Raw genomic sequence first — 27342 nt, forward strand, 5'->3', positions numbered from 1 at the left:
TCACATTCTGTAATTTCTAACTTTTGTGCCATTTTCGTGCAACTGACGGTAGAGTAAACAAAGACCGACGCCATTTTCCGATTGCCGATAGATGTTGTAAAACAAAGGCCGCCATGTTTCCACCAAATCGCCTGAATTAAGAGTTGGATTTTCCGTAGAAACAGTATATTTTTTGTTCTAGTATAGCGTAATCTTTCTTGTAAACATGCTGTAAATTTTTCACATCCTAGAATTCGCTTTTCGTGCAACGGTAGGGTAAATGATGATGCAATTTTCCCGCCTGGTCGGGTACATCTTCTTGAGAACTTTTCTGTATACTAGTACAGTATGTAGAATGTTTGTATGATTTGTTACCGGTGAATTGTTGCATATTTTTTTCAATAGATCTTTATTTCATTCTTGAAGAAGAAGTGTGTCTTGTCATTACTAGTAGTACGTGTTTATCGACAGTCAGTGTAACGTGAAAATTAAACAAGTTCGCGTTGAGATGAGTTAGCGCTCAGAAGTTCGACGTAAAAAAAGCGTACATAGAATCGACGCAAGCATACATATACTTACAGTGACCGATACATAGTCACATACGGCAAAGCATTCAGTGAAGAGCTTTCATGGCCCCACCGTTTTTCTTATTAGGGTTAGCCTTTCCCTTTCCATAAAGATGGTTCTTTGAAACGTGCAATCTGCAATGACATTGCAAGTACAGGTGAATGTCGCCGACGTCACATTGCCAAGGCAACGCACAGTTGTGTACGTTCGAACTTCGAATGTAACGGTTACATTTCAAGACGTCACAAGTCAGACGTTCTGTTTACGTCCTCACGTTCGATGTATGCTTCTGTTTACTGTACGAAAGCCTTCAAGATGGACAGAGTTCGTAACAGCAGCATTCATCGTCTACGAAAAATGGTTCTCAGACAAGACTATGTTTCGGGAAGAAGGTTGGAGAAGTTATCTTACCTCATACGTGATGACTTGATAAAACATTATGCGCCACAGGTTATGTAACCGCACTTTTCAACTTCAAATGTGATCGGAAGTATTTAACCTTGAAATTGTGTTCTAAGGTCTCTAATGTTGTGTCATTTACGGCGGGCCGGCTACTATAGACTTCGTAGAGGTTATCTTGTTTCTGCGTTGGGCCGATTATAGCATGATTCCAAATGTTAAAACAAAAGTCCGTAGGACACAGACCTCCGTGAAATGTTGATCTAAATAGCTGGAGTCAAGTGTTCGATTTTTCCGAACAAATTTGATCCTGTTTTTGTTGTAGTGCATGCAGCGTTAACTTTCTTGTAAACGTGTTTTGATTCCTCACATTCATGAATTTCTAACTTTTGTGCCATTTTAGTGCAACTGACGGTAGAGTAAACAAAGACCGACGCCATTTTCCGATTGCCGATAGATGTCGTAAAACAAAGGCAGCCATGTTTACACCAAATCCCTTGAATTAAGAGTTGGATTTTCCGTAGAAACTGTATATTTTTTTGTTCTAGTATAGCGTAAACTTTCTTGTAAACATGCTGTAAATTTTTTACATCCTAGAATTCGCTTTTCGTGCAACGGTAGGGTAAATAATGATGCAATTTTCCCGCTTGGTCGGGTAGATTTTCTTGAGAACTTTCCTGTAAACTAGTACAGTATGTAGAATGTTTGTATGATTTGTTACCGGTGAATTGTTGCATGTTTTTTTTCAATAGATCTTTATTTCATTCGTGAAGAAGAAGCGTTTTGTCATTACTAGTAGTATGTGTTTATCGACAGTCAGTGTAACGTGAAAATTAAACAAGTTCGCGTTGAGATGAGTTAGCGCTCAGACGTTCGACGTAAAAAAAGCGTACATGGAATCGACGCAAGCATAAATATACTTACAGTGACCGATACATAGTCACATACGGCAAAGCATTCAGTGAAGAGCTTTCATGGCCCCACCGTTTTTCTTATTAGGGTTAGCCTTTCCCTTTCCATAAAGATGGTTCTTTGAAACGTGCAATCTGCAATGACATTGCAAGTACAGGTGAATGTCGCCGACGTCACATTGCCAAGGCAACGCACAGTTGTGTACGTTCGAACTTCGAATGTAACGGTTACATTTCAAGACGTCACAAGTCAGACGTTCTGTTTACGTCCTCACGTTCGATGTATGCTTCTGTTTACTGTACGAAAGCCTTCAAGATGGACAGAGTTCGTAACAGCAGCATTCAACGTCTACGAAAAATGATATTCAGACAAGACTATGTTTCGGGAAGAAGGTTGGAGAAGATATCTTACCTCATACGTGATGACTTGATAAAACATTATGCGCCACAGGTTATGTAACCGCACTTTTCAACTTCAAATGTGATCGGAAGTTTTTAACCTTGAAATTGTGTTCTAAGGTCTCTAATGTTGTGTCATTTACGGCGGGCCGGCTACTATAGAGTTCGTAGAGGTTATCTTGTTTCTGTGTTTGGCCGATTATAGCATGATTCCAAATGTTAAAACAAAAGTCCGTACGACACAGACCTCCGTCAAATGTTGATCTGAATAGCTTGAGTCAAGTGTTCGATTTTTCCGTACAAATTTGATTCTGTTTTTATTGTAGTGCATGCAGCGTAAACTTTCTTGTCAACGTGTTTTGATTTCTCACATTCTGTAATTTCTAACTTTTGTGCCATTTTCGTGCAACTGACGGTAGAGTAAACAAAGACCGACGCCATTTTCCGATTGCCGATAGATGTTGTAAAATAAAGGCAGCCATGTTTACACCAAATCCCTTGAATTAAGAGTTGGATTTTCCGTAGAAACTGTATATTTTTTGTTCTAGTATAGCGTAAACTTTCTTGTTAACATGCTGTAAATTTTTCACATCCTAGAATTCGCTTTTCGTGCAACGGTAGGCTAAATAATGACGCAATTTTTCCGCCTGGTCGGGTAGATTTTCTTGAGAACTTTTCTGTATACTAGTACAGTATGTAGAATGTTTGTATGATTTGTTACCGGTGAATTGTTGCATGTTTTTTTCAATAGATCTTTATTTCATTCTTGAAGAAGAAGTGTGTCTTGTCATTACTAGTAGTACGTGTTTATCGACAGTCAGTGTAACGTGAAATTAAACAAGTTCGCGTTGAGATGAGTTAGCGCTCAGAAGTTCGACGTAAAAAAAGCGTACATAGAATCGACGCAAGCATAAATATACTTACAGTGACCGATACATAGTCACATACGGCAAAGCATTCAGTGAAGAGCTTTCATGGCCCCACCGTTTTTCTTATTAGGGTTAGCCTTTCCCTTTCCATAAGGATGGTTCTTTGAAACGTGCAATCTGCAATGACATTGCAAGTACAGGTGAATGTCGCCGACGTCACATTGCCAAGGCAACGCACAGTTGTGTACGTTCGAACTTCGAATGTAACGGTTACATTTCAAGACGTCACAAGTCAGAACGTTCTGTTTACGTCCTCACGTTCGATATATGCTTCTGTTTACTGTACGAAAGCCTCCAAGATGGACAGAGTTCGTAACAGCAGCATTCAACGTCTACGAAAAATGATATTCAGACAAGACTATGTTTAAATTTCGGGAAGAAGGTTGGAGAAGTTATCTTACCTCATACGTGATGACTTGATAAAACATTATGCGCCACAGGTTATGTAACCGCACTTTTCAACTTCAAATGTGATCGGAAGTTTTTAACCTTGAAATTGTGTTCTAAGGTCTCTAATGTTGTGTCATTTACGGCGGGCCGGCTACTATAGAGTTCGTAGAGGTTATCTTGTTTCTGCGTTGGGCCGATTATAGCATGATTCCAAATGTAACAATTAGTAAATAGTGCAGTTACAACAATACTAGAATTTCACACCAATGGATCAAATCCGATTCATGATGCACATTGTTAAAACTCATTTGTGGGTTAATAAGCTGTCAAATTAGTACCAGTCTGTTTTTCTTTCTATGCATAGCCCCGGTCCTCAGCTTAGCAGCTGGGCTGTCATTTATTACTTGATAGGACGCTGTCGCACAGCAGTGACAGCACTGACTAGGGGGACGTTATAGGGTTGGCCGACTACTACCCGACGGGGCTGAATCGCAAGAGTCTGCCATTTTGGCGCCAAGGTGACCTCAATACGACAATTGCCCAAGGTGCGGCCATTGAACTGTATGAACCACTCACAGCGGGAAGAAAACCCTACTCTTATCGATAAGTGTGGTGGGATCTTTAACGTGCTCGAGGTGTGGCTCTTCTCAAACACGGGACCTCCATTTAACGTCATATCCAAGGGACGTCCCTAACCAAGGCTAGGTACTCATTTACACCTGAGTTAAGTGAGGAAAGTCGTGTAAAGTGCCTTTCCCAAGGGCAGAACATCGGGGCATATCGGTGGTTTCGAACCCGCAACCTCTCGGTTGTGGGCGAAACACCCTACCGATTGCGCCGCACAACGCCACATTTAGTTCAATGTAAACTAACTGTGGTTATTTGTTACTTGCGTGTTTCTGTGTTGTTTGTATGCATGTGAAGACATTACCCAACACAATATTGAAGACAAAAAGAATTCTTGAAAAGTTTGACATGAGATTTTATTCCTCAAAGACTAATACTTTATTTCTAAGGCTTTATTATCTGAAAGAAAGTCCAAATGCAGCCTACAGCATCATCCCATCATGAAAGTTTTGATTCCACTTAATATAAAATGTCATGACTAGAACAGTAAAAAATGACATACTGTAGTTTGGCATCATTTACATCAATGACACATTATGATATGCTGTATACATGTAATATACCCCTTGCGTTCATACCCACCTTTCACCACCAATGAACAGAAAGAGAAGATGTTAAGTTCCTGGCACATTTGACCAATTGCTAACGTTTGTAAGGCCCTCAGGGATTGGTCATTTGAACATGATGAGGGCTGCAGTAATGACATTGCAGAATTCAGAGGGACGTGTTTGTTGTATTGACATTGTTATGTATGTTACATGTTAATCTCCAACATTGGTGATCAGATATGATGCCAGTTATGATGTAGACATTGGCATTGTACTATTGGTAGCATTGGTACACACAGATGCACAAACACAGCTAGTCACATACTCATGCACACACACACACACACACATGCACACACACACACACACATAATCACATGCACACACACATGCACACACACAAAATTCATACCAACATGCACACATACACACACCCATGCACACCCACACACACACACACACACACACAAACATGCATACATATATACGTACAGCAGTGTGTCTTTCCTATAATTTTTCTACTTGAAACTCCTTATATCTTGTCATAAATCTCATGTAAAAATGGGATCCCAAACATCCTTGGTGGCTATTCTATGAAAATGTCTAATAGTACATATAGACATGGCCTTAAGTCAATATACAACAAAGAATATATATATGTCTGTATGCTACCATATTCTAAGTTCATCTCAACAACTAACCCCATCCCCGATAAAAAAAAGAACTTATTGTCACCATTCCAACACACTTTAATTTAAAAAAGTATAGATAAGAATGGAAGGAAATTTCTATATCAATTTACACAACAAATTCCTTGGGCCACATGTAAAATATACCACAGCAACTACATAAAACCTTCTGAATGTTACCATTAGAATACCAGCAAACATAATATCTCCCTACAATGTATCTCCCCCAGTTGAGTACGGATTGATTCTGTCAAGACTTAATCAACAAGTAATGACTATTTACCAAGACTACACAACAAATGATTTCTCTGGAAGTGGTTATAAGATGTGTCCTGATCTTAAAGGAGAATACCCAGTTTATTTCAGTTCTCACATCAGGACTGCACACTACAGTGCACAGCCTTAAGTCAAGTCTAGCAACCTTTTAGGGAATAATGCTTAAGTAAAATAACTGTCTAAAGGATGGAAGGATAGCAATTCAGCTACAAGAACAACTGAGTGTTGTTTTCTTCAACCTCTCCAATTTTTGTAAATTTTAGGAAAAATATTATTTGCCGGTAAAGAATAATGCTCAAAATTGGGAAATTACACATAGCAACAAACCCAAGTCTAGAAATTTTGCAACGCAAACGACTGATGTTGTCAGAAAAAGCCAAATCTTGGTAATAATCAAGCCAATGATAAAGAAAATCATAGTGCTAAAATATTTTACAATAACCCATGGTACAATGCATAGCAACTTCACTTACTAGGAAGTGATGTTCGTCGTTACCCCAAAATCAATTTTCACCCAAAACACATCACTTCTTCTCAGCCATGTTAATGTTTAATGGTATTTGCAGCAGATTATGAGCTCAAACCTTTTTGTCATGCGCTATCATCTATCAGGGGAAGAATGGGGGTGTGCAGCACTAAGAATCTTTACGGTAGAAGCTAAAGTTTGCTGTATCTGGCATCCCATCTTTGTGGACCAGCTGATTGTAATAAATATAACTTTTTTTTATAAAAGACAGATTGTAAAGGAGAATATCTATTATGAAAGTCTGCCGGCTCTCACGTGGTGGGACAGTCACTGTGAGAAATACTGTGGACATTGTGTAGCACCATTAAGAATTTTCTTTACTAATAGAAGCTAAAATTTGCTGTATCTGCCATTATCGTATCTCTGTAGATTAGCTCTCTGTAACAAGTTTAAAGTCTGCCATCTCTCACATAATGGGATGGTCACTGGGAAACATACAGCGAAGATTGTGTAGCACCATTAAAAACTTTCCTTACTTATAGAAGCTAGAATTTGCTGTATCTAGCATCCTATCTGTTTGTAACAAATTTATGACAGACTGTGAAGAAAGAGATCTACATGAAAGTCTGCCAGCTCTCACGTGGTGGGACAGTCACTGGGAGAAATACAGCGGAGATTGTGTAGCACCATGCCTGCCGCACAGAAGCACCCGGGAACGCACGCCTGTAGACACTTGTCTCTCGGACTGGTGGTGCTGTCACAGGTCTGCGGACACGACGGGCCACACTCGTCATACTGGAAACCTTCTGGGCACGATATGCCTGAAAATAGACATTCAATAAAGCACTAAGACAAAAAGGTGGTAACTGCACTAGGATACAGTGAGAAGCAAATATTGTCTACAACAAGAAATCGTTTTGAAGTAGCCCATTGATGGACTAGAGGACATACATCAAGTGTCCTCTGCTACCAGTAGCGGCGGGATTTGTATAGCTGAGCATTATATTAGAAAAGATTTTTATCTGTTAATATTAAACCTTCACACCCTGCTGCGTAAGCCCGTAACCAATACAGAATTGGTGCTAAAAGGCTACCTTAGCATGCTAAAGGTCATTACAAATATCACGTTTTCTTTGAAATTCATGTCAGAATTTGGTACTAAATTTCTACACTTTTACTACAACAAATGTATTTTGTAAAATTTGGATATCAAATGTACAAATTCATCAGACAGATTTACTGTCTTCTACAACTGACCTCAGTAAAACATGATTGATGAAATGTGTAAAATGTTTTAGAAAAGAAGCTCATCTCTCAAAAAAAGGACCAGCTAAAGTCAAAACTGCCCAAAAATACCACCCAGGGGACCAATTAATTCGGGTCTATCTGGACAGGTGGTCACTATAGAAAGGATTCTTTATGCCTGTGTCAATCGCAAAAATGATCTAAGGGACCAGCAAAAAGTGGTCACATTGGCCAGGTGGTCCTTATGTAGAGTCACTTGTACAGGTTTGACTGTATCTAAATATTTCCCCAAGAGACTCCCATCCAAGAAGGTACCATGAAACAACAAAACAACGAAAAGCCTTTAGGGCAAGTAGTTATTTGTATTTAACAATTAGCAATAATATAACACATTAATTGGCTTTACATTTTTTTTTAGAACAGTAAAAGACAACATCATACCACATAAACTGTTGGTCCTCCAGTCCAGTATGACTTGCTGTTTTGCAGCTTCGTGAGCGTACGCTGAAAGGATGCCGCACAAGCAGCGGTCCTGCTCCGGGCACGCGCACAGGTCATATCTGCAGGCATCAAAGAACGGCTCAGGGGCCATTACTCGATGGGCAGGTTGGAAGATTTCACTCTACACAGGGAGAGAGAAAAAAAAAACATCAACCACACATAACACAGGCAAGTTAAAGACAATTCAATCCCTACAACTGGAAAAGATGCGAAGATTACTTTTGGATATTTTGAGTGACATCCATCACTTATCTTCAGTGTCACAAGAATAAACTGACTGAGTGAGTCAAAACTAGTATGAGTGTCCAGAAGTAATCTCCAAATCTTATGAAATGTAGCTGAGATTGAATCATCTTTGAATGTTGTTTACCTGGATGTTTCACCTTCATCAACATAATACACTCACTGACAAATTAAGATAGAACAAAAAGGAACTCGATGAGGCCTGTCAGTGTTTGCAATATTCCTCTGATCATGTTACTTGATACTTCCTTCTGAAAACATGCATTACTGGGGGTAAAAGGGAATGGAGGACAGACACATCCAAGCAAGATGAAGGTTCTCCTGACCTTGAGGATGCTACACTAACCTTGAGGAAGGAATACTGACCTTGAGGGTGCTGCACTTACCTTGAGGATGACATTGAGGATACTATACTGACCTTGATGGTGCCATACTGACCTTGATGATGTCATACTGACCTTGAGGATGCCATACTGACCTTGAGGATGCCATACTGACCTTGAGGATGCTACACTGACCTTGAGGATGCTACATTGACCTTGAGGCTGCTACACTGACCTTGAGGATGCTACATTGTCTTGTTGCCTCCATCTGTGCAACTAAGGAGACACTTTCACATGGCCGGATCTCCTTCCCATAGCGACAGGAACAGTCTGGCCTCTCTCCTATCTCCCAGCTGTTGCCAAAGTCGGAGGCAGTCTGGGCAGTATTTCCATTGGCCATCCTGATGGACAAACAGGTAATACCGTACATTACATATTACTGCATGTAGGAACAATACAGCATTAACTGTAATTAAGGAGAATATTAGTGTAAGGTAGAACATGTAGTGTTATGATGTTAGACAATGCACTTGTACTCACTATCTGGTGTGTTCCACCTTAAGACGGTTTATAACTTATGCGAAACAAACAAACCGTAGGTCGTCGTCAGGGTAGGCGTTGAAGTCCCCACACAGACCCTGCAGCTTCCCCCTGTAGGACCCCTCAGCCTCCACCTCCACGAAGTGCTCTCCATCCCAGGACACCTTGATGCCGATGGCTGCAGTCATCACCACATACTCTCCTGCACACAACATGGAGGGGCAACTTTACAACCAACTCTGTTGCTACCATGTAGGGGGAACTTTTATAAGAAAAGCTTAGAATTTAACCCACTCTTATGCTACCATGTAGGGGGTCTTAAAGGCAACCAAAGCAATATTAGGGCCCAAAATATGGAAATAAAAATATGCCATATCTTTATGGTAGTGACATTTAGTGACACTATTTAGCACATTTGCACAATAACTTGCGATGATTCCCAAGCCTACAAAGTACAAAAACCCTGCCGAGGATTTTCAGTGAGTTCTCACATCACAATGACGTCATATTTCTGCATGATGGACGTCGCTATACATTGTGATAGTGTTGTTTGAACCAAACATGTATAGAAAGGACTACATAAATTGAGTTTCAAAATCTGATTTTCGGGCCCTAATATTGCTTTGGTTTCCTTTAATTAAGAAAAGCTAGAATTTAACCCACTCTGTCGCTTCCATGCATGGAAAATTTTTGGGGCATATCAAGCCCCTGTACTATTGTATATCCATTATATAGTTGTTATCAGGAAAGTCTATTCTAACTTTGATAGGTGTTATCACAAAAGGGACTGGACATGTAAACATTGAATGGCTGATCCAGTTGTGAGAATACGTAGTCATTCGTTTTCAAGCATTGAAAAAGTGCAGAGCATTTAAATTTGCTGTCGAGCATTAAGATTAGTTGTCCTCATCTTTTACATTTCCCTGTACTGTATTGTTTGGTTATCAATGTCTCGCTATAATAGACATAAAATTTGATTTTGGGTACCCTCAGCCATATTGCTAGTCTTACAGGGTTGAAATAAAACATAGACATAGAAATGATTGGGTTCAAACAAAAAAACATAGTACAGTCACAACAGAATACTGACCAATATTGATTTCTTTACCACAGATATAACCTAGCTGCCTTATCCTTAGATTCAATCATTCATCAAAACAGACCTAGTCAAGACATTTACAAGACATCCATGTCTGTCTTACCGGCTCTCTGGATGCTGAAGACAGGTTCCACTGCGTAAGGAAGTTCCACGACCTCCTTGTTGACGAAGACGCTGTGTCCCGGCAGCAGGTCGATGGTGTTACTGCCCAGGTGGATGGAGACTAGCTGAGTCCACGCCACGGCGTACGTTCCCTTCCCATCATTCTGCAAGGAAGCAAACAAGCGCTGTCTGTATATTGCCTGCGTAAAGACTTCATTTCGATGGATATTCCAATCTACACATGGGTTATTTTCAGGGATAAGGGTTACATGTTGCATAGATCGAGCGTTGCAATGCGGAGGCAGCGCAGGTTTTTGAGGCATGGGGGGACATGTCATGAGTAAGCGCGGTACGCTCCTGTCTCGTGCTAAAGCCACTGCCTGTCAAAGCGCTGTTGCAGCAGGACTCGGATATACATACCCCTACCGTGGTGTTCGAGCCCTGCCCAGGGCATTCTCCCAGGACAGAGACATGAACCCGCCTCTGGAGAGCATTCTGGAGAGAACAAGCCAGATGAGACAAGTCTACAATTCTAGGGAAAGGAGGTGAAAATGTTAGGGAGACATCAAGGGCTGGTGAAAGATGAAGCACCATTGTGGGACCATGACATCACAAGGGACTAGTCCCAAGGGATATCACAAGGGACCAGACCAATGGGACATAACAAGGGACCAGACCCATGGGATATCACAAGGGACCAGACCCAAGGGACATCACAAAGGACCAGATCCATGGGACATCATAAGGGAACAGACCCATGGGACATCACAAGGGATCAGACCCATGGGACATCACAAGGGACCAGACCCATGAGACATCACAAGGGAACAGACCCACGGGATATCACAAGGGACCAGACCCATGAGACATCACAAGGGATCAGACCCATGGGACATCACAAGGGACCAGACCCATGGGATGTCACAAGGGATCAGACCCACGGGACATCACAAGGGTCCAGACTCATGGGACATCATAACGGAACAGACCCACGGGACATCACAAGGGATCAGACCCATGGGACATCACAAGGGATCAGACCCATGGGACATCACAAGGGACCAGACCAACGGGACATCAGAAGGGATCAGACCCATGGGACATCACAAGGGATCAGACCCATGAGACATCAGAAGGGATCAGACCCATGGGACATCACAAGGGATCAGACCCACGGGACATCACAAGGGACCAGACTCATGGGACATCACAAGGGACCAGACCCATGGGACATCACAAGGGACCAGACCCATGGGACATCACAAGGGACCAGACCCACGGGACATCACAAGGGACCAGACCCACGGGACATCACAAGGGACCAGACCCACGGGACATCACAAGGGACCAGACCCACGGGACATCACAAGGGACCAGACCCACGGGACATCACAAGGGACCAGACCCACAGGACATCACAAGGGACCAGACCCACGGGACATCACAAGGGACCAGACCCACGGGACATCACAAGGGACCAGACCCACGGGACATCACAAGGGACCAGACCCACAGGACATCACAAGGGACCAGACCCACAGGACATCACAAGGGACCAGACCCATGGGATTTCACAAGGGACCAGACCCATGGGACATCACAAGGGACCAGACTCATGGGATATCACAAAGGACCAGACCCACGGGACATCACAAGGGACCAGACCCATGGGACATCACAAGGGACCAGACCCACAGGACATCACAAGGGACCAGACCCATGGGATTTCACAAGGGACCAGACCCATGTGTCACAGTCACCACACACTGGGTGGCCCAAATGTATTTGAATCCCAGATAACATTTTCCATATCTAAAGCATAAATTAAGATTATACAATGAAACAAAGATAGCCTTAATTATGCTTTAATAAAGAAACGTCTGGGAAGTGTAATTCTTGCCATTGATAGTGTTAGTAACATGTACTTCTTGTAGAACAATACACAACATGGGAAATGGCCTAAGGGAAGTACATAATACATTGATCTGCATCTGAAAGGGTATAGAGCATAATTTATCCTGAGTCAAATATGGGAGGACGAGGTCTTCCAACAATCTTGTAGTCTTGCAACGGGGAAGCACATTCCATTTCATCACTCAGGAAACTTGTGGGAACTTCCCAAAGCTCTGAGTCAGATACAAAATGTGCCAAGTCTCTGGAAACAAAAATGGAATTATGAACAAGATTATAGTGACAAGACCTACTTTTGTGAGATATCATCTTGGTTATTACCTGCACAATGATTTGAAATGTGTCGTCCACTCCATCTTCAGACAGGATGTAGGTGCAGGTACCCTGGAAATCGTGGAAGCGCCCATCAAACGTTCGGTAATGGGGATCGCCAAACACGATACAGGTTCCAGAATCTGTGCAGCCAACATACAAGCAAAATGTCAAGAGGGCAAATTTGTACAGCTGTATGTCTAAGTAAATGTGATCTCGATCCAGTTCAGCTCAAATGAACTCAATGAACAGTTGAGCTACTCTTCCTCTGGTCATGACAGAGAGGACAGACACTATTTGTACAGAATTTATACAAGTTCATTGTTCATTACACAGGAAAAGTACAATGAACAGTGAACCACGGCATAACATCCTGCCCAAAGGACTGCAACAATATCCTGTAGCGTGCATGTCTGGTGAGCGACAACGGCCGGGATTCAAATACACCACTTCTTGCTACAGAGGTCACTATATATATATAACCACTGGACTACTCATACTACTCGCGCTACTCAAATATGCCTGTTTTGAACCACAGTAGAACAAAACAATTACATGAGCATTGTAACACTGCTTGGTCATTGCCAGCATATCTGAGTGCAGGTATGTAGTAGTCTGATGACAAGACACGTACCTGGCACACATACATCACAGCAGGCCTCTGGGACGGAGAACGCCATTTCACCCTGCAACAACACAGCCAACATACACTCAACTAGACGGCAACAAACATATTCATGATCCAATAAGGAGATAATCCAAAAAGGTGGACCTAAAGCAACATTTCATGCTATGGTCGTGATTTTCTAATGGCAGATACGGTAGCTCTTATTGTATACAGTAAATGCAGAAATGTTCGAGGTGGTTTTATGTTCGCGGTTTTCGCGCTAAACTCTTCGCCACAAACATAAAACCGCCACAAAATTTTTGCGATCCTACCCTCTTGTCTACTATTGTCTCAAATGCGAACTAAAAACGACTGCGAAAACTCCATTTTCTCCCTACCGCAAAATCAAATCCACACGAATATGAATGCATTTACAGTATCCTGGCAATCAGAAGCTATCAATAGAACAAAAGTTTGCAGACCTGGTTACAGAAGAGAGGGGGGCATGTCCTGGGTGAGCACTGATAGTCGCCCCCAACGCACACACAGTCGTTACACTCGTCTGTCCACGTCTCCCCTAACAGGTAACGGTCTCCTCGGTAGTAACACCACTCTTCCACTGCATCCAAGTGGGTCAAAATGGGGAAATATCAGTGCTAGGATCAAAATTGTAGAGCAAGACATCTAGAAAAAAGTGTTCATCATTCATAGGTATCTAGTCTGTGATACATTAAGGTATATATAAAGAGTCCTTTTACTTACCTGTGCACTCCATACAGCAGGAATCTGGCTGTAAGACTTGATTCTCGATGTTACACTTTGGTAAGGGACAAGCAACCCTGTCACATTCAGGCACGTCTCCTCCCTGTTGTTAACAAGGCATCTTCAGTATGGCACAGCAGAAGGTATTTACATGACAGAGCACAAAGGCATCTGTTAGTTTAGCTTAAGTCCTCCCGCACCAGACGGCGCATTGGGCGCCGCCCATCTCTGTTTCAGTAGCCCTTGGGCCACACAACTTTGTGCAATCACAACAGCAGGGGGCTGGTCCACTGGTAGTGCTGTGTATTTAACTACCATACTCTTTACAAATGCTGCGTGCTAAGCAAAGAAAGCAGTATGTACCATTTTAGAATTCTTTGGTATGACTCAGCCGGGGATCGAACTCACGACCTACCGTATGCAAGGCAAACACTCTACCCACTAGGCCATTGCACCAGTTACACAGGCATCTGTACATTGTGTACTACATTTTCTTATGATGTTACATGCAACTTAAGTTTCATAGTTATATACACAGCATCATAATTACATGTATGTCATTCTTGAGAAGAAAATATTTGGGTTTCAAATAAAATTGCAATGCAAATTAAATTATATAGACCTGAAATCTGTTATAAGGTAGGCAATATTCAGACTTAAAAAAAAAAAAGTATGGTGTTCAATCTTCTGTTTGCAACTTTGACACTTCCTGTCAAGTTTCAAAAATGACTTGCTTGAACACCTACCCTGCAGACACAGATAGAACAGTTGTCCCCCTTTGGTGTGAAGGTCTCTCCATAAGGAATCATCTCATTCTCAAACATACAGGCCAGTCCTGGGGAAAATTATAACAACATTTCAACACACGGGATAACACCTGCTACAGCTCCTGAACCAAAGTGAACTGCAATTTCCAACACAAAAGAAATTTTGAGAAGGCCCAACTCCAGTCTCTGTCAAGGAATGTCGTAAGTCCAATTTTTATATGATTGAAATTACAGTTCAACCTTGATTCATAACAATTCATACCAATACAGAAGAACCTTCAAACAAAGCGACAACTCCTTTTATCTGTCTTTCATGAAGAAAGCACACAGTCAGATATTACACAACGGTCCATGTGGTCACAAAGTGAAATCTTTTGAATTACATGTATATCACTGTGACAATTTCTCCTACTATTAGTAGCAGTAGGCAAAAAATTTTTGGGAGAGATTGGAAGCAAATGCATGAAAAAACATAAAACCTCTGCATAGCAATATATGAAACATCTACTAAACTTACTTCTGCCAGGGTATATACATGTAATTCCGCAACCCTGAAAAGATATGTCGAAACTAGCGGTGGGTACCGGTACCGTGTACAAAAAAAACGGTCCTTAAAAAATCAGTGGACCGGCCTATGGACCCATTAGAAAATTTATAGTACCAGGCTACCAGCAGGCGGCCACATAACTGGTCTAAGAAAATACAAAACAGCAGATTTAACGAGTCGTTTTCGAAGACGTTAGCTGTGAATCATATCTAGAAACACTTAAAGGATGAGTAAACAGACGGCGAGGAGAGTATAGTTATAATTTCGAGACAAAGTGTAAACCTAAGAAATTATATCGTTTCAGACATGACGTTTGGAGACTTTTACGTGTGTCTCGCTCTCCAAAATATGATGTACTGTGACACTACTATAATCAGGTACAGGTACAGGTCCGGACCTGGACCTGACCCTCTGGACCTGGACCTGGACCGGACCTGAATTTTATGTACCGGTACCCACCTCTAGTCCAAACAGATCTCCAACCTAATGTCCCCCAGGATAGTCCAAACTGTGCATACTTATGGGGGTGCTGCGCTAGAGGTCTCTCAAACCCACTGTTTTTCAAAGTGGCGGATTTATGTAATTCGGCGGAATAATGTTAATAGAGGTTAATCAAAGTTTAGAAGTATGATTCTCCAAACCTCGACATATTGGGCAGCATTCCCCTGGGAGTCTCAGCTTCTCGTCAGTAGGACAGAGCAGGTTGGCACAGGTCTCAGTTCTACAGGTGGAGTTACCGTTCTGTACAGGACAGGAGGTTTGTTTATTATTTTGTACACTCATAATGATCTAGAATGCTCACTATAGGGAGATAAACATTATTCTCTTGTTTGTGACATACATCTAGACCAGGGACAAAATGCTCACATATGTAGTATCATCATTTAACTATGACATATTGGACAAACTCTGTAAAGTTGTTTACACATAGTTTAAGAAGAGAGAAGATTACAGATACAGATAAAGCATTGCATATAGTTTTCTTATCATACTCTAGGTACTTAATGTAATGCACTGATTATGCAACAAACTTTGTTATCATTGCTACTGCAGGGGATTAATCATGCCACCAACAATATACACATTCAAGTAGCCATAATTACAGACTCTGAGATTAATTAATAGTAATAGTTATAGTAATTTACAGAACACAGATCGCCTGACAGATTAGTCTCCAAGAATTTTCCCCTGAAACGTAACTGTACAATATTCCAAGTGTTATTACCTCACAAACGCAGGTTGTACAGTCGTCCAGTTTGAAGGATGCGCCACTGGGATGTCTGACTCCTTCCACCTCACAGAAGTCCTTCCTTTGTATCTCTCCTGAGGAATAGGTGTAAAGACAACATTCAAGTAAGATCTGAATAGCAAAGTTCTTTATTCACAACCATATATCTAACAAGGGCTGACGTTTCAATGACATTCATTAATCCTGAGTTTGGAGTCAATCCATCGATCCAAAGTTAAATAAAGCGAACTTGAAGATCCTTACCTGGCTTTTTAGTGAATGCCCAGCAAAAATGGCTTTTTAGCAAATGCCCAATCTATCAGCCAAAATATTGGCCATCGTGACACGGGCCCTAAATCTAATACCATAAACATGTTAATGATGCAGTCCCCTGAATGTGTACTCAGTTTCCGCGCTGTACACGCCTGCAAAATCACTTTTTATTTACAAAATACACGGCACGAGGAATCCTCTGCCTTGGACCAGTCACGTGTCCAGAATCCGCCATACTGAAATGTTTACGTCCGAGGCGGAGGATTCCCTGCACCGTGTATTTTGTAAAAAAAAAAGGCATTGGGCATTCGCTAAAAAGCTGGTCCCGTTGTACTTAAAATGAGCCTCAGGTAACATTTGTGGTGTCCTCACCTTTACACATGGGACAGCAGGCCCCCTCCACCAGTACGGTCTCCTCGGCGCTGCAGTCTGGGATGGGGCAGACGATGGCGCTGCAGACCAGCTGGTCATCCTGGCACTGACACTCCACACACTGGTCATCATCCGGCTTGAACACATCCCCTTCCTCGTACTTCTGACCACCATACTCACAGCCTGGGGGATAAAGTAAGGCTACATTCAGTAAAGTACAGACAAGAAACACACAGGACAGCAGAAGCCAGGGTGGGTTAAACTTACCATCACACAAAGGACAGCAGCTGTAATACTATAATGCACACAGGACAGCAGTAGCCAAGTACAAGGTTGGGTTAAACTGACCAGCAAACACAGGACAGCAGTAGCCAGGGTGGCTTAAACTACTTACCATCACACACAGAACAGCAGTAGCCAGGGTGGCTTACACTTACCATCACACACAGGACAGCAGTAGCCAGGGTGGCTTAAACTACTTACCATCACACACAGGACAGCAGTAGCCAGGGTGGGTTAAACTACTTACCATCACACACAGGACAGCAGTAGCCAGGGTGGGTTAAACTTACCATCACACACAGAACAGCAGTGGCCTGGGTGGGTTAAACTACTTACCATCACACACAGGACCGCAGTAGCCAGGGTGGGTTAAACTTACCATATCACACTGGACAACACTAGCAAGGGTGGTTTAAACTTACCATCACACACAGGACAGTAGTAGCCAGGGTGGGTTCAACTTAGACTTACCATCACACATAGGACAGCAGTAGCCAGGGTGGGTTAAACTTACCATCACACACAGGACAGCAGTAGCCAGGGTGGGTTAAACTTACCATCACACACAGGACAGCAGTAGCCAGGTACCAGGGTGGGTTTATCACACACAGCTGGGCAGGTCACAGTGGTACAGCTGATCTCAGAGTTCTACAGAAAGGAAATCAAGGTTTTACTTAATCTATAAAAATCACAACATCGACAGAGAGCATGCAATTCAAACATGACCTTGTCCCTGGTACTGAAATGACTTCACATGGCTGTTTGTGTTTCTGTTGAATCTGTCAAATATTTTGTTGATTTAATTTTTACTGATGTCACTGTAGCTCAATTGGTAGAAGCCTCACAGTTGAGCCCCTGGTTCAAATTAGTTGGTGACTCTGAGACCCTGGTTCGAATCCGAGGAAGGGCATCCTAGCTGGAGCTGCATTCGTCTTTTGGAAGGGACATAAAATTGGGGTCCTGTGATCGAGGAGGTGCCTTGAGCACATTAAAAGGCACTACAACAGCCTCCTAACTCAGATATAACCTCTAACATGCAAAATTAATATATTCTCTGATCTATTAAGATATACCCATTCCTGGTCCACAAGACCGTCAACTGATTGTAGAGTGTCCAAAAATTTGTTGGATCTCTCAAAGGCCTCCTAGTGAGAGCTCAATGTGTTCAGGTCTTCCAATGATTTCTCATAGATCTTTGAATTTGATGATCCCAAAATATTGACTGTTCTAAAATCACTAAAATGTAATTTTCCAAATTTGATCTCCCCATGCAAGTAAAGATTCTTCCAAAGGCACCTTATCCAAAACAGACTTTTTCCAGGCTTGGCCACGTCCCATGCAAAAGCAACCTCCATTCCAAATTTCAGGCCATTTGGAATTCACACAATGACGGAGGAACACAAAATATACATTTATGGTCTTAAAATAGCAAAAAATAAGTTTGCAGCTATGTAAAGTGAATGAAGTACTTGCACATATAGCCAATGCATCCCTATACCAAATTTGAAGTCATTTGGTTTTACTTTCGGCCCAAGATATACAATCCTGTGCTGAAAATGGCAAAAAAACTAAAACTATTTTAAAGGCCCAGAAGGAGGAGTAGAAATACAGGGGAAAAAATATCTGTCACTCCCCTATATATATATAAAGAGACTGAATCATCTTATTGAAGGAAACAAAAATCATTGTATTAGTCTAGTGAAAAAGGCAGAAATTCCAATATTGTGTCTCAAAGTTTTCTTGACTTGTTTTAACTGGCTTACATTTGTTGGTTGTGACTGATTGGTTGTGACTGATTGGTTGTGACTGATTGGTTGTGACTGATTGGTTGTGACTGATTGGTTGAGACTGATTGGTTGGGACTGATTGGTTGGGACTGATTGGTTGGAACTGATTGGTTGGAACTGATTGGTTGGGACTGGTTGCCCAGTAAAGTGTTGTGTTTGTACTTACAGCACAGAGACAGGAGGTGCAGCTGTCGTTGGCTGGAGACCACAGCTGTCCGTGTGAGTACCTCATCCCATCATCATCCACACACTCTGTCAGGAGGAACATTAAACAAATCAAACCCAAAGTAATGTAGAATGTAGAAACATCAGATGGATCTAAAGACAATACGTTTTTACATTATCATATCTAGTCTGTGTATTCCCTTGCAATCGGACTTCAGGCTTGAGTTTTGCAAACAGCAAATATATAATAATTATAACATTATATTATCATATTTACCAAACCTTTCCTTTTTGCTGCATTCTTCTTATGACAATTGCAGTTTATTTCAGAAAAAAGTGATCTCCAGGGCAGTGCAATTATACAGTATAGACACATCAAACAGATATAGTCAACCTATACCACCTCTACATAATGACCCCCTGGCAAATGTAACATTGACCACTTTTTGGTGGTCCATTAGATCGTCTAAGGGACGGCGAAGAAGTAGTTCTCCCAATGACACAAGCAAGTTATGTGACCACCTGTCCACATAGACCAAATTTTATCAGTCTCGTGGGGTCTTCTTGGGCAGTTTTGACTGTCACAACGTACTGTCAGCAGGAAAGCCTTAGACACAGCTCACATCCTTACCTTGGCACTTGGGGCAGCACTGGCCGAGTTGTGGCTGTATGGCAGTACAGGTGAGGTCGGGACAGGTCTGTGTCTCACAGTTCACTTCACCTTCCTGCAGAAAACAGAAGCATTTGCGTGTAAGTTCCATTGGAAGACTCAATGTTGACTTTTTATCAGTTTATATAGATTTATTAGCCCAAATCAAATATTTCCTTCTTCAGCAAGAAGGTTGATTATGTTTTCAGTGCCATTATTGTCAGGAAAACAAAGGTCAAGGTAAATAATGGGCCCCCAAGCAGCTTTCTATAGTACTGCAGTGAAACTCATGTTTTGGTAGATAGCTCTCGGGACAGACGGTAAGTATTGTAGGTCTGGGCTCCCTAGCTGATTCCCTCAAAACTCACCTTACACGTACAAGTGGTGCAGACATCTCCGTTGGGCTGGAAGACTTGTCCGTCCTGGTACACAACATCTTCATAGTCACAAACTGAGAAACGGGGAATATAAGCAGCAATAAGTGTCATCTATAGCAATCAGTGAACAGAAAAGTGTACAAACTTTGTCCCCCTGAAAACATTACATTGTGATGGAAAGCTAGTAAATTTCTTGAATATGCGCTTTGTCACTCCTGTGTATGCCTATGTTCTTTGCCTATCTGTTTCTCAAGACTACATGTAACATACTTAGTCCTAGACCATTATGTGCTTTACACAAGAGTTGCCTTACTCAATATAATTTGTGCTATCTTTGATTTGAGATCCTCTTACGAGCATTGGCTTTCTGTATAAGATACCTAAAGTCCAACATTCTGTTAACTGTTCATTCTTGTTTTCCTAGAACAATATCTAGAGACCACAGGTTTCTTTGCCAAGTACTTCAGGTACAGGTCCACATCAGTTCATTAAACTCTGTACCTGTACATGTGAACCTTGTGTTACGTTTTGCTCTAATACGCCCACAAGGCCACAATGACTTGATTATATGGATGACATCTGCCCATGCATACATTTTTGTCCGTCCACACCCCCACCCTCAAAAAAGTTTGTAACTAAACTATTATATAATGAAAATCGCACAAGGAAGCTGCAAAATGAGCAAATTTGTGCCGCAAATTGCAAAAAAAATATCAGAATACAAATAGTAATGTCAAGCCCTGAGCGAAATCTTCCAAAGTGAGAGAAGAACATGTGAAAGAATTAAACAAAAAATTTATTGTTTGGTATACCATGTTCTGCGTATTCAGTCATTTGTTTGCAACTTTTTTGCGTTTCGGCGCCTTTGCGCCGGAACGCAATGTCCTGGCTTTTACCTTGCAGGCAGGAACCAGGGAAGCTTGGTTCAACACTGTGTCGCACACAATAAGACCTTATATGGCAATACGTTCCCAAATCCTTGTATAGCAGTTGCCTTATATGGCAAGAGAGCACGAAAAGGCAGGCAGGCTACATTTGCATGACACACAGGAGGGCGACCGCATGTAACTGCTACAACTGTTCGGAAATATCATTGCATTGTGGTTTCGGACTTTGATATCCTGAAAAATGACCATATTACATCTATTCCACAGGATTGCAGAAGAAAAAAAATGATTTCGTCAAGAAAACGACCAAAAATCGGCATAAATGATACCATATAGTGAGGTTATAGCATTACGTACAGAGTGACGGGTCACGTACCGCAGCTTGGCCGATCTGGCAACGCGAAGCACTTCGGACCCAGAAGATCCGGGTTCGTGTCCGGCATGGATTTTTTTTTCTTTTTAGATATTGAATATCAAAAATATATATATTGATATTATATTAATCTATCAATATCATATTTATGAATATCATTTTTTTCATTAATAAATAAAGAAATATTTTATATTTGTTATTTTTAAATATTCATTTAATATATACAAGGCCTTTGTCTTATGAACAGGACTTCATAGATTCCAAACCCGGCATTCAAATTTTTCTGTTCATTGTAATGGAAAATACCGTGCAGCGGCTCCTATGCGCGGTAAGATGATTCTTGCAAAACACTCGCCACTAAACTTCTATCCCCGATGTAAACAGAGGCTCTTGATGTTGTTTGCAAAACAGCGATTCTTTGTTACAGTAGCAAATGCTCCATTGTTCAGTATCGACTTCATTCAGACAACACGGACGTGGAAAGTGGCGCCGCTCGGCACAAAACTATGGGAATTTTCATGAATTTTAGCAAAATTACCCAGGAAAATAAGGAAGAAATGTTGTAAATGCGGAAACCAGAATAATACGGATGAGGTAGCTGTTGATTTGTTTGACATTTGGTAGTCATTTTAGATAGAACCTTAGCTGTTATGAACTTCTATTTCACTTAATTACCATAGTGCTGATGATTCAATGGTGCTTTTTCAAATTTTATGTTTTATTGCGTGCCATGTACATAATTACATTGATAGCTTTTATAATGAGCCTATTATACATTTTACAAATAAGTACAAGTTGTAGGCCAAGACCAGCTTTTTCAAAAGCACTTAAGTTAAGTGACGTAACTTCAAAATTGCTTTCCCCAATCTGCCTTTCTCTATTAAAACAGTACTCATTTCCCAAAATGACAATTTTTCTTATAGACTGAACAGCCCTTGAGTGACTTCCTCTGGCAGATTTTACTTCAAGTAAAGGGAAAAGACAATTCACACTCATAAACGTAGCCGAAACGCCAGCTTTTTTTAAAAGCTCTTGTTTACCAACTTTGCATGCTCGCATCAGTTTTGGGGTGCCAAGAAGATGTCATCCATATAATCAAGTCAGTAAGGCCTTAAGTATGATAATGAAGGCCTAAAGTATGATAATGATGGCACTCACCATTACAGTCAGGGCAGCAGGTGTCCTCTGTCTGGAGCCCATAGGTGCACTCCACTTCACATGTCACAGCACGGCACACAATGCCAGCCCTCTGCAGAACATCCAACCATTAATTCAAAAGCTCTTTAAAGAAGCCATCAAATTCCATACTAATTTTTTTACATTTACAGACAACAGAAAACTACTCTCCTCTTCACATCATAGAAATTTTGACTGTATCTACATTAAATAGACTGAAGTTCAGACTGACCACACAGGCACACTGTGTACATGGGTCCTCCAGGGGTGTCCATGTCTGACCCTGAGCAAACTGGACACCGTCTTCTCTCACACAGGTCTCATCTGTGAGCCAACATTGTAGGAAAGAAAAGTCCAGGTTAGTCACAATATACATGTATGTGAACATAGAGTTGTGTACCGGTACACTGTACCGATACAGTACCGGGTACAATCAATTAGGTACAGGTCCAAAATACCTGAACCCTGGTGGACCGGTACTGGACCGGTACTAATCAGGTCAAGCCTGACTCAGGGGATGGCCATTTTGACAGATAAAATTACTCTGAAATTACTGTGGCAGTGCACTTAAGCCACATCTTTACTATACCCCAGCACATAAAACACATTTGCAAGGCCGGAGTCAAGTTTTCATCTGTGTTTTCATAAAAATTATACCTAGCACAATTGCATATCATGTTGTTACGTAGTTTAGGTACAGGTCCAGGTCCGGACCTGTACCTAAACCCAGGTACCTGTACCTAAAATTTCTTTTGGTACACAGCTCTATGTGCACGTGTAATAGCCAAACATGAAATCATTTGCTACACCAAATGGTCAAACTGCATAAGGCAAAATGAGATTTTGCTTTGGACATCCGATCACTTGACATTCATTCACTGCAGATGTGAACATTTTTGAGATTATGGTGCTCAGCATGGTATGACTTTCACTACATGCATGTTTTTCTTGTTTTAATATCACAGGATAACTAGAACACAAAAAAGAAAATGTCATCTCATCAGAGATTTGGGGCTTTCTAAAATCATGCCAGACTTTATTAAAACGTTACCAGCTACAGGTATAGAGACACAGCTAGTCAAAACCCCCAAGAGCTGTCTCCAGGACATGGCCAAATTTTCACCGTCCAGAAAAAGAAATCTTAATTTCATGACACAAAAAAGTTTTTTTTGTATGCTTAAAACGACAGGTTTAACAATAAAAATCAAAGGGAAAAAATTAAAGCTGGAGGCAGCCCTGAACACCCCCACCCCCATGCACACACACACACACACACACACACACACACACACACACACACACACACACACACACACACACACACACACACACACACACACACACACACACACACACACACAAACATACACACCTGTGCAGACTGGACAGCACTCCCCAGGTAGGACAACTATGTTGCTACAGTTGAGAGGTGGGCAGTTTGATGTGCAGTCCACATAGCCAAACTGTAAGGAACAATAAAACAGGAGGAACACTGCAAATGTACCGTGATAGAATATCACACATTCAAAAAGAACAGCTTCAGAGACTAAAACATATTAGATGCATAGACTTTAGCGAATTCTCACACACAGACACATAGACTTAAGCAACTTCATCCAGAGGGAGTGAGTCTAGAGATCACACTTATTTCATGAGCTTGCTACAGGCCATTGCAAACTATTAAAATGGAGACCAAATTTCAAGTTTTTCTGAAGTAGAAAACAGCCCCTTGATCAATTTCCCTCTTTCCAACAAAATTAGGATGTTTAGGCACGGTTTTCAACTTTACCGACCTGTTCTTTCTGAAGAAATTCTTCTTATCTCTTAAGAAATTTTTGGTTTTTTAAATCTAGGAAAACAATGGAAGACAAGTTTAAACTTACAGCACACAAGCACGTCTGGCAATTGGTGGTCTCCGGCACAAATATCTCTCTGTTCTTATGGAACCTGCCCTGGTAGTAACAATCTGCAAGGAAGGAGTTTCATGCAATGTTACTCTGATCAGTAAACTCATCGGTCTCACAATAATCAACCCAATGTACTTAAAGGGACATATCGTAGTATCTTACCAATCAAAACATGAGAACAAAATCAATTTTCCAGCTTACTCTACCTTACCATATATCTACCTGATTACACTGTACAGGGATGTTTGCAACGTATGACTGCAACTTTGTTTGAACTTGTGTCTTGCAAACGTTTTGAAATATATGCACCGCTGCTTGAGTTGTCAGCCATTTTGTCCAACATTCCAAAGTACCCCCGCATGCACAATTGAACGCACAAAGTTCTAAAGTTTGTTTATTTGTGGTGATTTTCCTGTGATGCTAGGGTGGTCTCCCATTTATAAATCCTAAATTTCAAGTCAATCCATTGACATGAATCGAAGTTGAAACGTTCTGTCTTTGGAGGAAATATCTCTTACATTTACAGACAGAATCGGCCATTCTACCAGATTGCAATGATCTCTATCCCGACACATAGATAAGGCTGTGTAATTTCTTAGCATGTGAACATGATGTACAACACTTTGCACCTGGCCTATAAAAGCAATGTAGTTGCGCTCATTCAAGCTCGGATCCTTGAAAAAGCCACACACAATGCGAAACTAGTCGGTGTGGGCTCAAATAAAGTTCTAAACGGGAACTATGCGGCTACAGCGTCTTTTCCGAAGATATGGCGTGAGTGTGTACGGTTGGCTTGAGGTTGTCCACTACTACTTGCCATGATGTACTACAAGGTTACCTTCACAGATGGGACAACATGCTCCTGTTGGCTGGTAGGGGTGAGAACACAGGTTGGGACAGCTGATTGGCTCACACTGGACATTTCCTTCCTGTGAAGGTAAACATAGAGATTACTGAGGGGGTGAGAACACAGGATGGGACAGCTGACTGGCTCACACTGGACATTACCTTCCTGTGGAGGTAAACATAGAGACTACTGAGGGGGTGAGAACACAGGATGGGACAGCTGACTGGCTCACACATTTCCTTCCTGTGGAGGAAACATAGAGAATCAAACTTCCTGTCAGTCCCTAGACAAAGCTAATTACAATGCTATCACTACATTTGCTTTAAGTTTTACGTCTGGTTTTAACCCTTGTCCTGCTGGAGTTTTTTTACACAATTTATTTAATTAACTTTATCTCTCATTTTCCCTTGAGTTTTTCCGCACTGCTGTGGCTTAGTTACTTCCGCATTTGGTGCGTTTCGCTGCGGTGTGACGCGTTCAGCTGAAAAATACCCCCAACCCCCGTACATATACAGGACCCACATACAGGCTCTGTAATGTGCAACCCCTATATATAGGGAACCCGCAAGACAAGGGCTAAGTTCACAGGGAAAAGTGCATAAAAAAATGTTTACATTATATTACAAGGAAAAATCAAAGATTTACAGTAACTGGCTCTAACCATCTGCACTGCTATTTAACACAAGAGATCTTAAAATCATGTAAAGCATCATACAGAGAGAGACTACATAATATTTATGGACATACAGTACCAGACATGTACAGTTCTCACAGTCAGCATCAACAGAGGGGAAAGCAGCACCATCAGGATAGGTCACATTATCGTAGGAGCAGGCTGGAAAAAATAAGAAGGAAAACAATCTGTTGAAAAGCTTCACAGAAGTGCAAATCTCACTGATAAGATTAAGAATTGTGTATCTACCTAAGGATGCTACATATATGTAGGCAAGGAGTTATGTTTTATAACTTAATGCTTTACATTCAGAATACCCTAAATACAAAAGCATCCAATGGAAAAGTGGAATTCTACAACAGCCAGGTATTCAGCACTATGGACAGGAGCTTAACAAATATGCTCATGATTTTCCTGCTATATGACAGGGACTTTAAACCCCAAACTGCTGGGTACTATAGATGAGAGGACAGGGTTTGAGGAAGGTGCTGTACCTCCAGAGCAGTCGGGACAGCACACCCCCGGGTAGGTGACAGGATGGGTGCAGGTGACGTCACACTCGATGGTCTCACACGCTACATTCCCACCTGCCTGGAAGAAGGAATCTGTTAAATCCTTACTTCAGGTGGTGTGGACACCTGACACATTACTATCGACCTTATTAAGGTGAAGGTCAGACAGCTACGTAATAAGATACACAATACAAAAGGTAGCATCTACATGTAATACCTTTCATCAGTTACTGACAAAATATAGCAGATGCTGAGGTTACAGCTGTGCTAAGAGACACATTGCTCACCTGACGGTACAGGTGTGCCAAGACGCATTGCTCACCTGACAGCACAGATCTCTACTGAGACACATTGCTCACCTAACAGTACAGATCTCTACTGAGACACATTGCTCACCTGACAGTACAGGTACACTGAGGCACATTGCTCACCTGACAGTATAAGTGTGCTGAGACACATTGCTCACCTGACAGTACAATTGTGCTGAGACACATTGCTCACCTGACAGTACAGGTACACTGAGACACATTGCTCACCTGACAGTACAATTGTGCTGAGACACATTGCTCACCTAACAGTACAGGTACACTGAGACACATTGCTCACCTGACAGTACACTTGTGTACTGAGACACATTGCTCATCTGACAGTACAATTGTGTACTGAGACACATTGCTCATCTGACAGTAAAATTG

The 27342-nt window shown here is 41.6% G+C and overlaps 1 protein-coding gene across 1 annotated transcript in view; it reads right to left on the reverse strand.

Moving 5' to 3' along the window:
• Nucleotides 1–4532: 4532 nt before the first annotated feature.
• LOC136434143 (kielin/chordin-like protein) overlaps nt 4533–27342 on the reverse strand; it is a 44074-nt gene continuing 21264 nt past the window's right edge. The window contains exons 27-51 of the mRNA XM_066426909.1: nt 26630–26726; nt 26215–26297; nt 25454–25544; nt 24592–24674; nt 24081–24171; nt 22941–23032; nt 22691–22781; nt 20264–20346; nt 19878–19971; nt 19248–19333; nt 17852–17942; nt 17013–17195; nt 16365–16462; nt 15781–15880; nt 14572–14660; nt 13826–13928; nt 13546–13682; nt 13091–13142; nt 12466–12599; nt 10654–10728; nt 10235–10397; nt 9087–9234; nt 8728–8893; nt 7867–8047; nt 4533–7001 (exon numbers count right to left, since the gene is read on the reverse strand). Coding sequence (XP_066283006.1) covers nt 6817–7001; nt 7867–8047; nt 8728–8893; nt 9087–9234; nt 10235–10397; nt 10654–10728; nt 12466–12599; nt 13091–13142; nt 13546–13682; nt 13826–13928; nt 14572–14660; nt 15781–15880; nt 16365–16462; nt 17013–17195; nt 17852–17942; nt 19248–19333; nt 19878–19971; nt 20264–20346; nt 22691–22781; nt 22941–23032; nt 24081–24171; nt 24592–24674; nt 25454–25544; nt 26215–26297; nt 26630–26726 — 2796 coding nt within the window. The 3' untranslated portion in view covers nt 4533–6816. The remainder of the gene's footprint in view (nt 7002–7866; nt 8048–8727; nt 8894–9086; nt 9235–10234; nt 10398–10653; nt 10729–12465; nt 12600–13090; nt 13143–13545; nt 13683–13825; nt 13929–14571; nt 14661–15780; nt 15881–16364; nt 16463–17012; nt 17196–17851; nt 17943–19247; nt 19334–19877; nt 19972–20263; nt 20347–22690; nt 22782–22940; nt 23033–24080; nt 24172–24591; nt 24675–25453; nt 25545–26214; nt 26298–26629; nt 26727–27342) is intronic.

The sequence above is a fragment of the Branchiostoma lanceolatum genome, chromosome 4 (assembly GCF_035083965.1).
Source record: "Branchiostoma lanceolatum isolate klBraLanc5 chromosome 4, klBraLanc5.hap2, whole genome shotgun sequence".
Classification (NCBI taxonomy): Eukaryota; Metazoa; Chordata; class Leptocardii; order Amphioxiformes; family Branchiostomatidae; genus Branchiostoma; species Branchiostoma lanceolatum.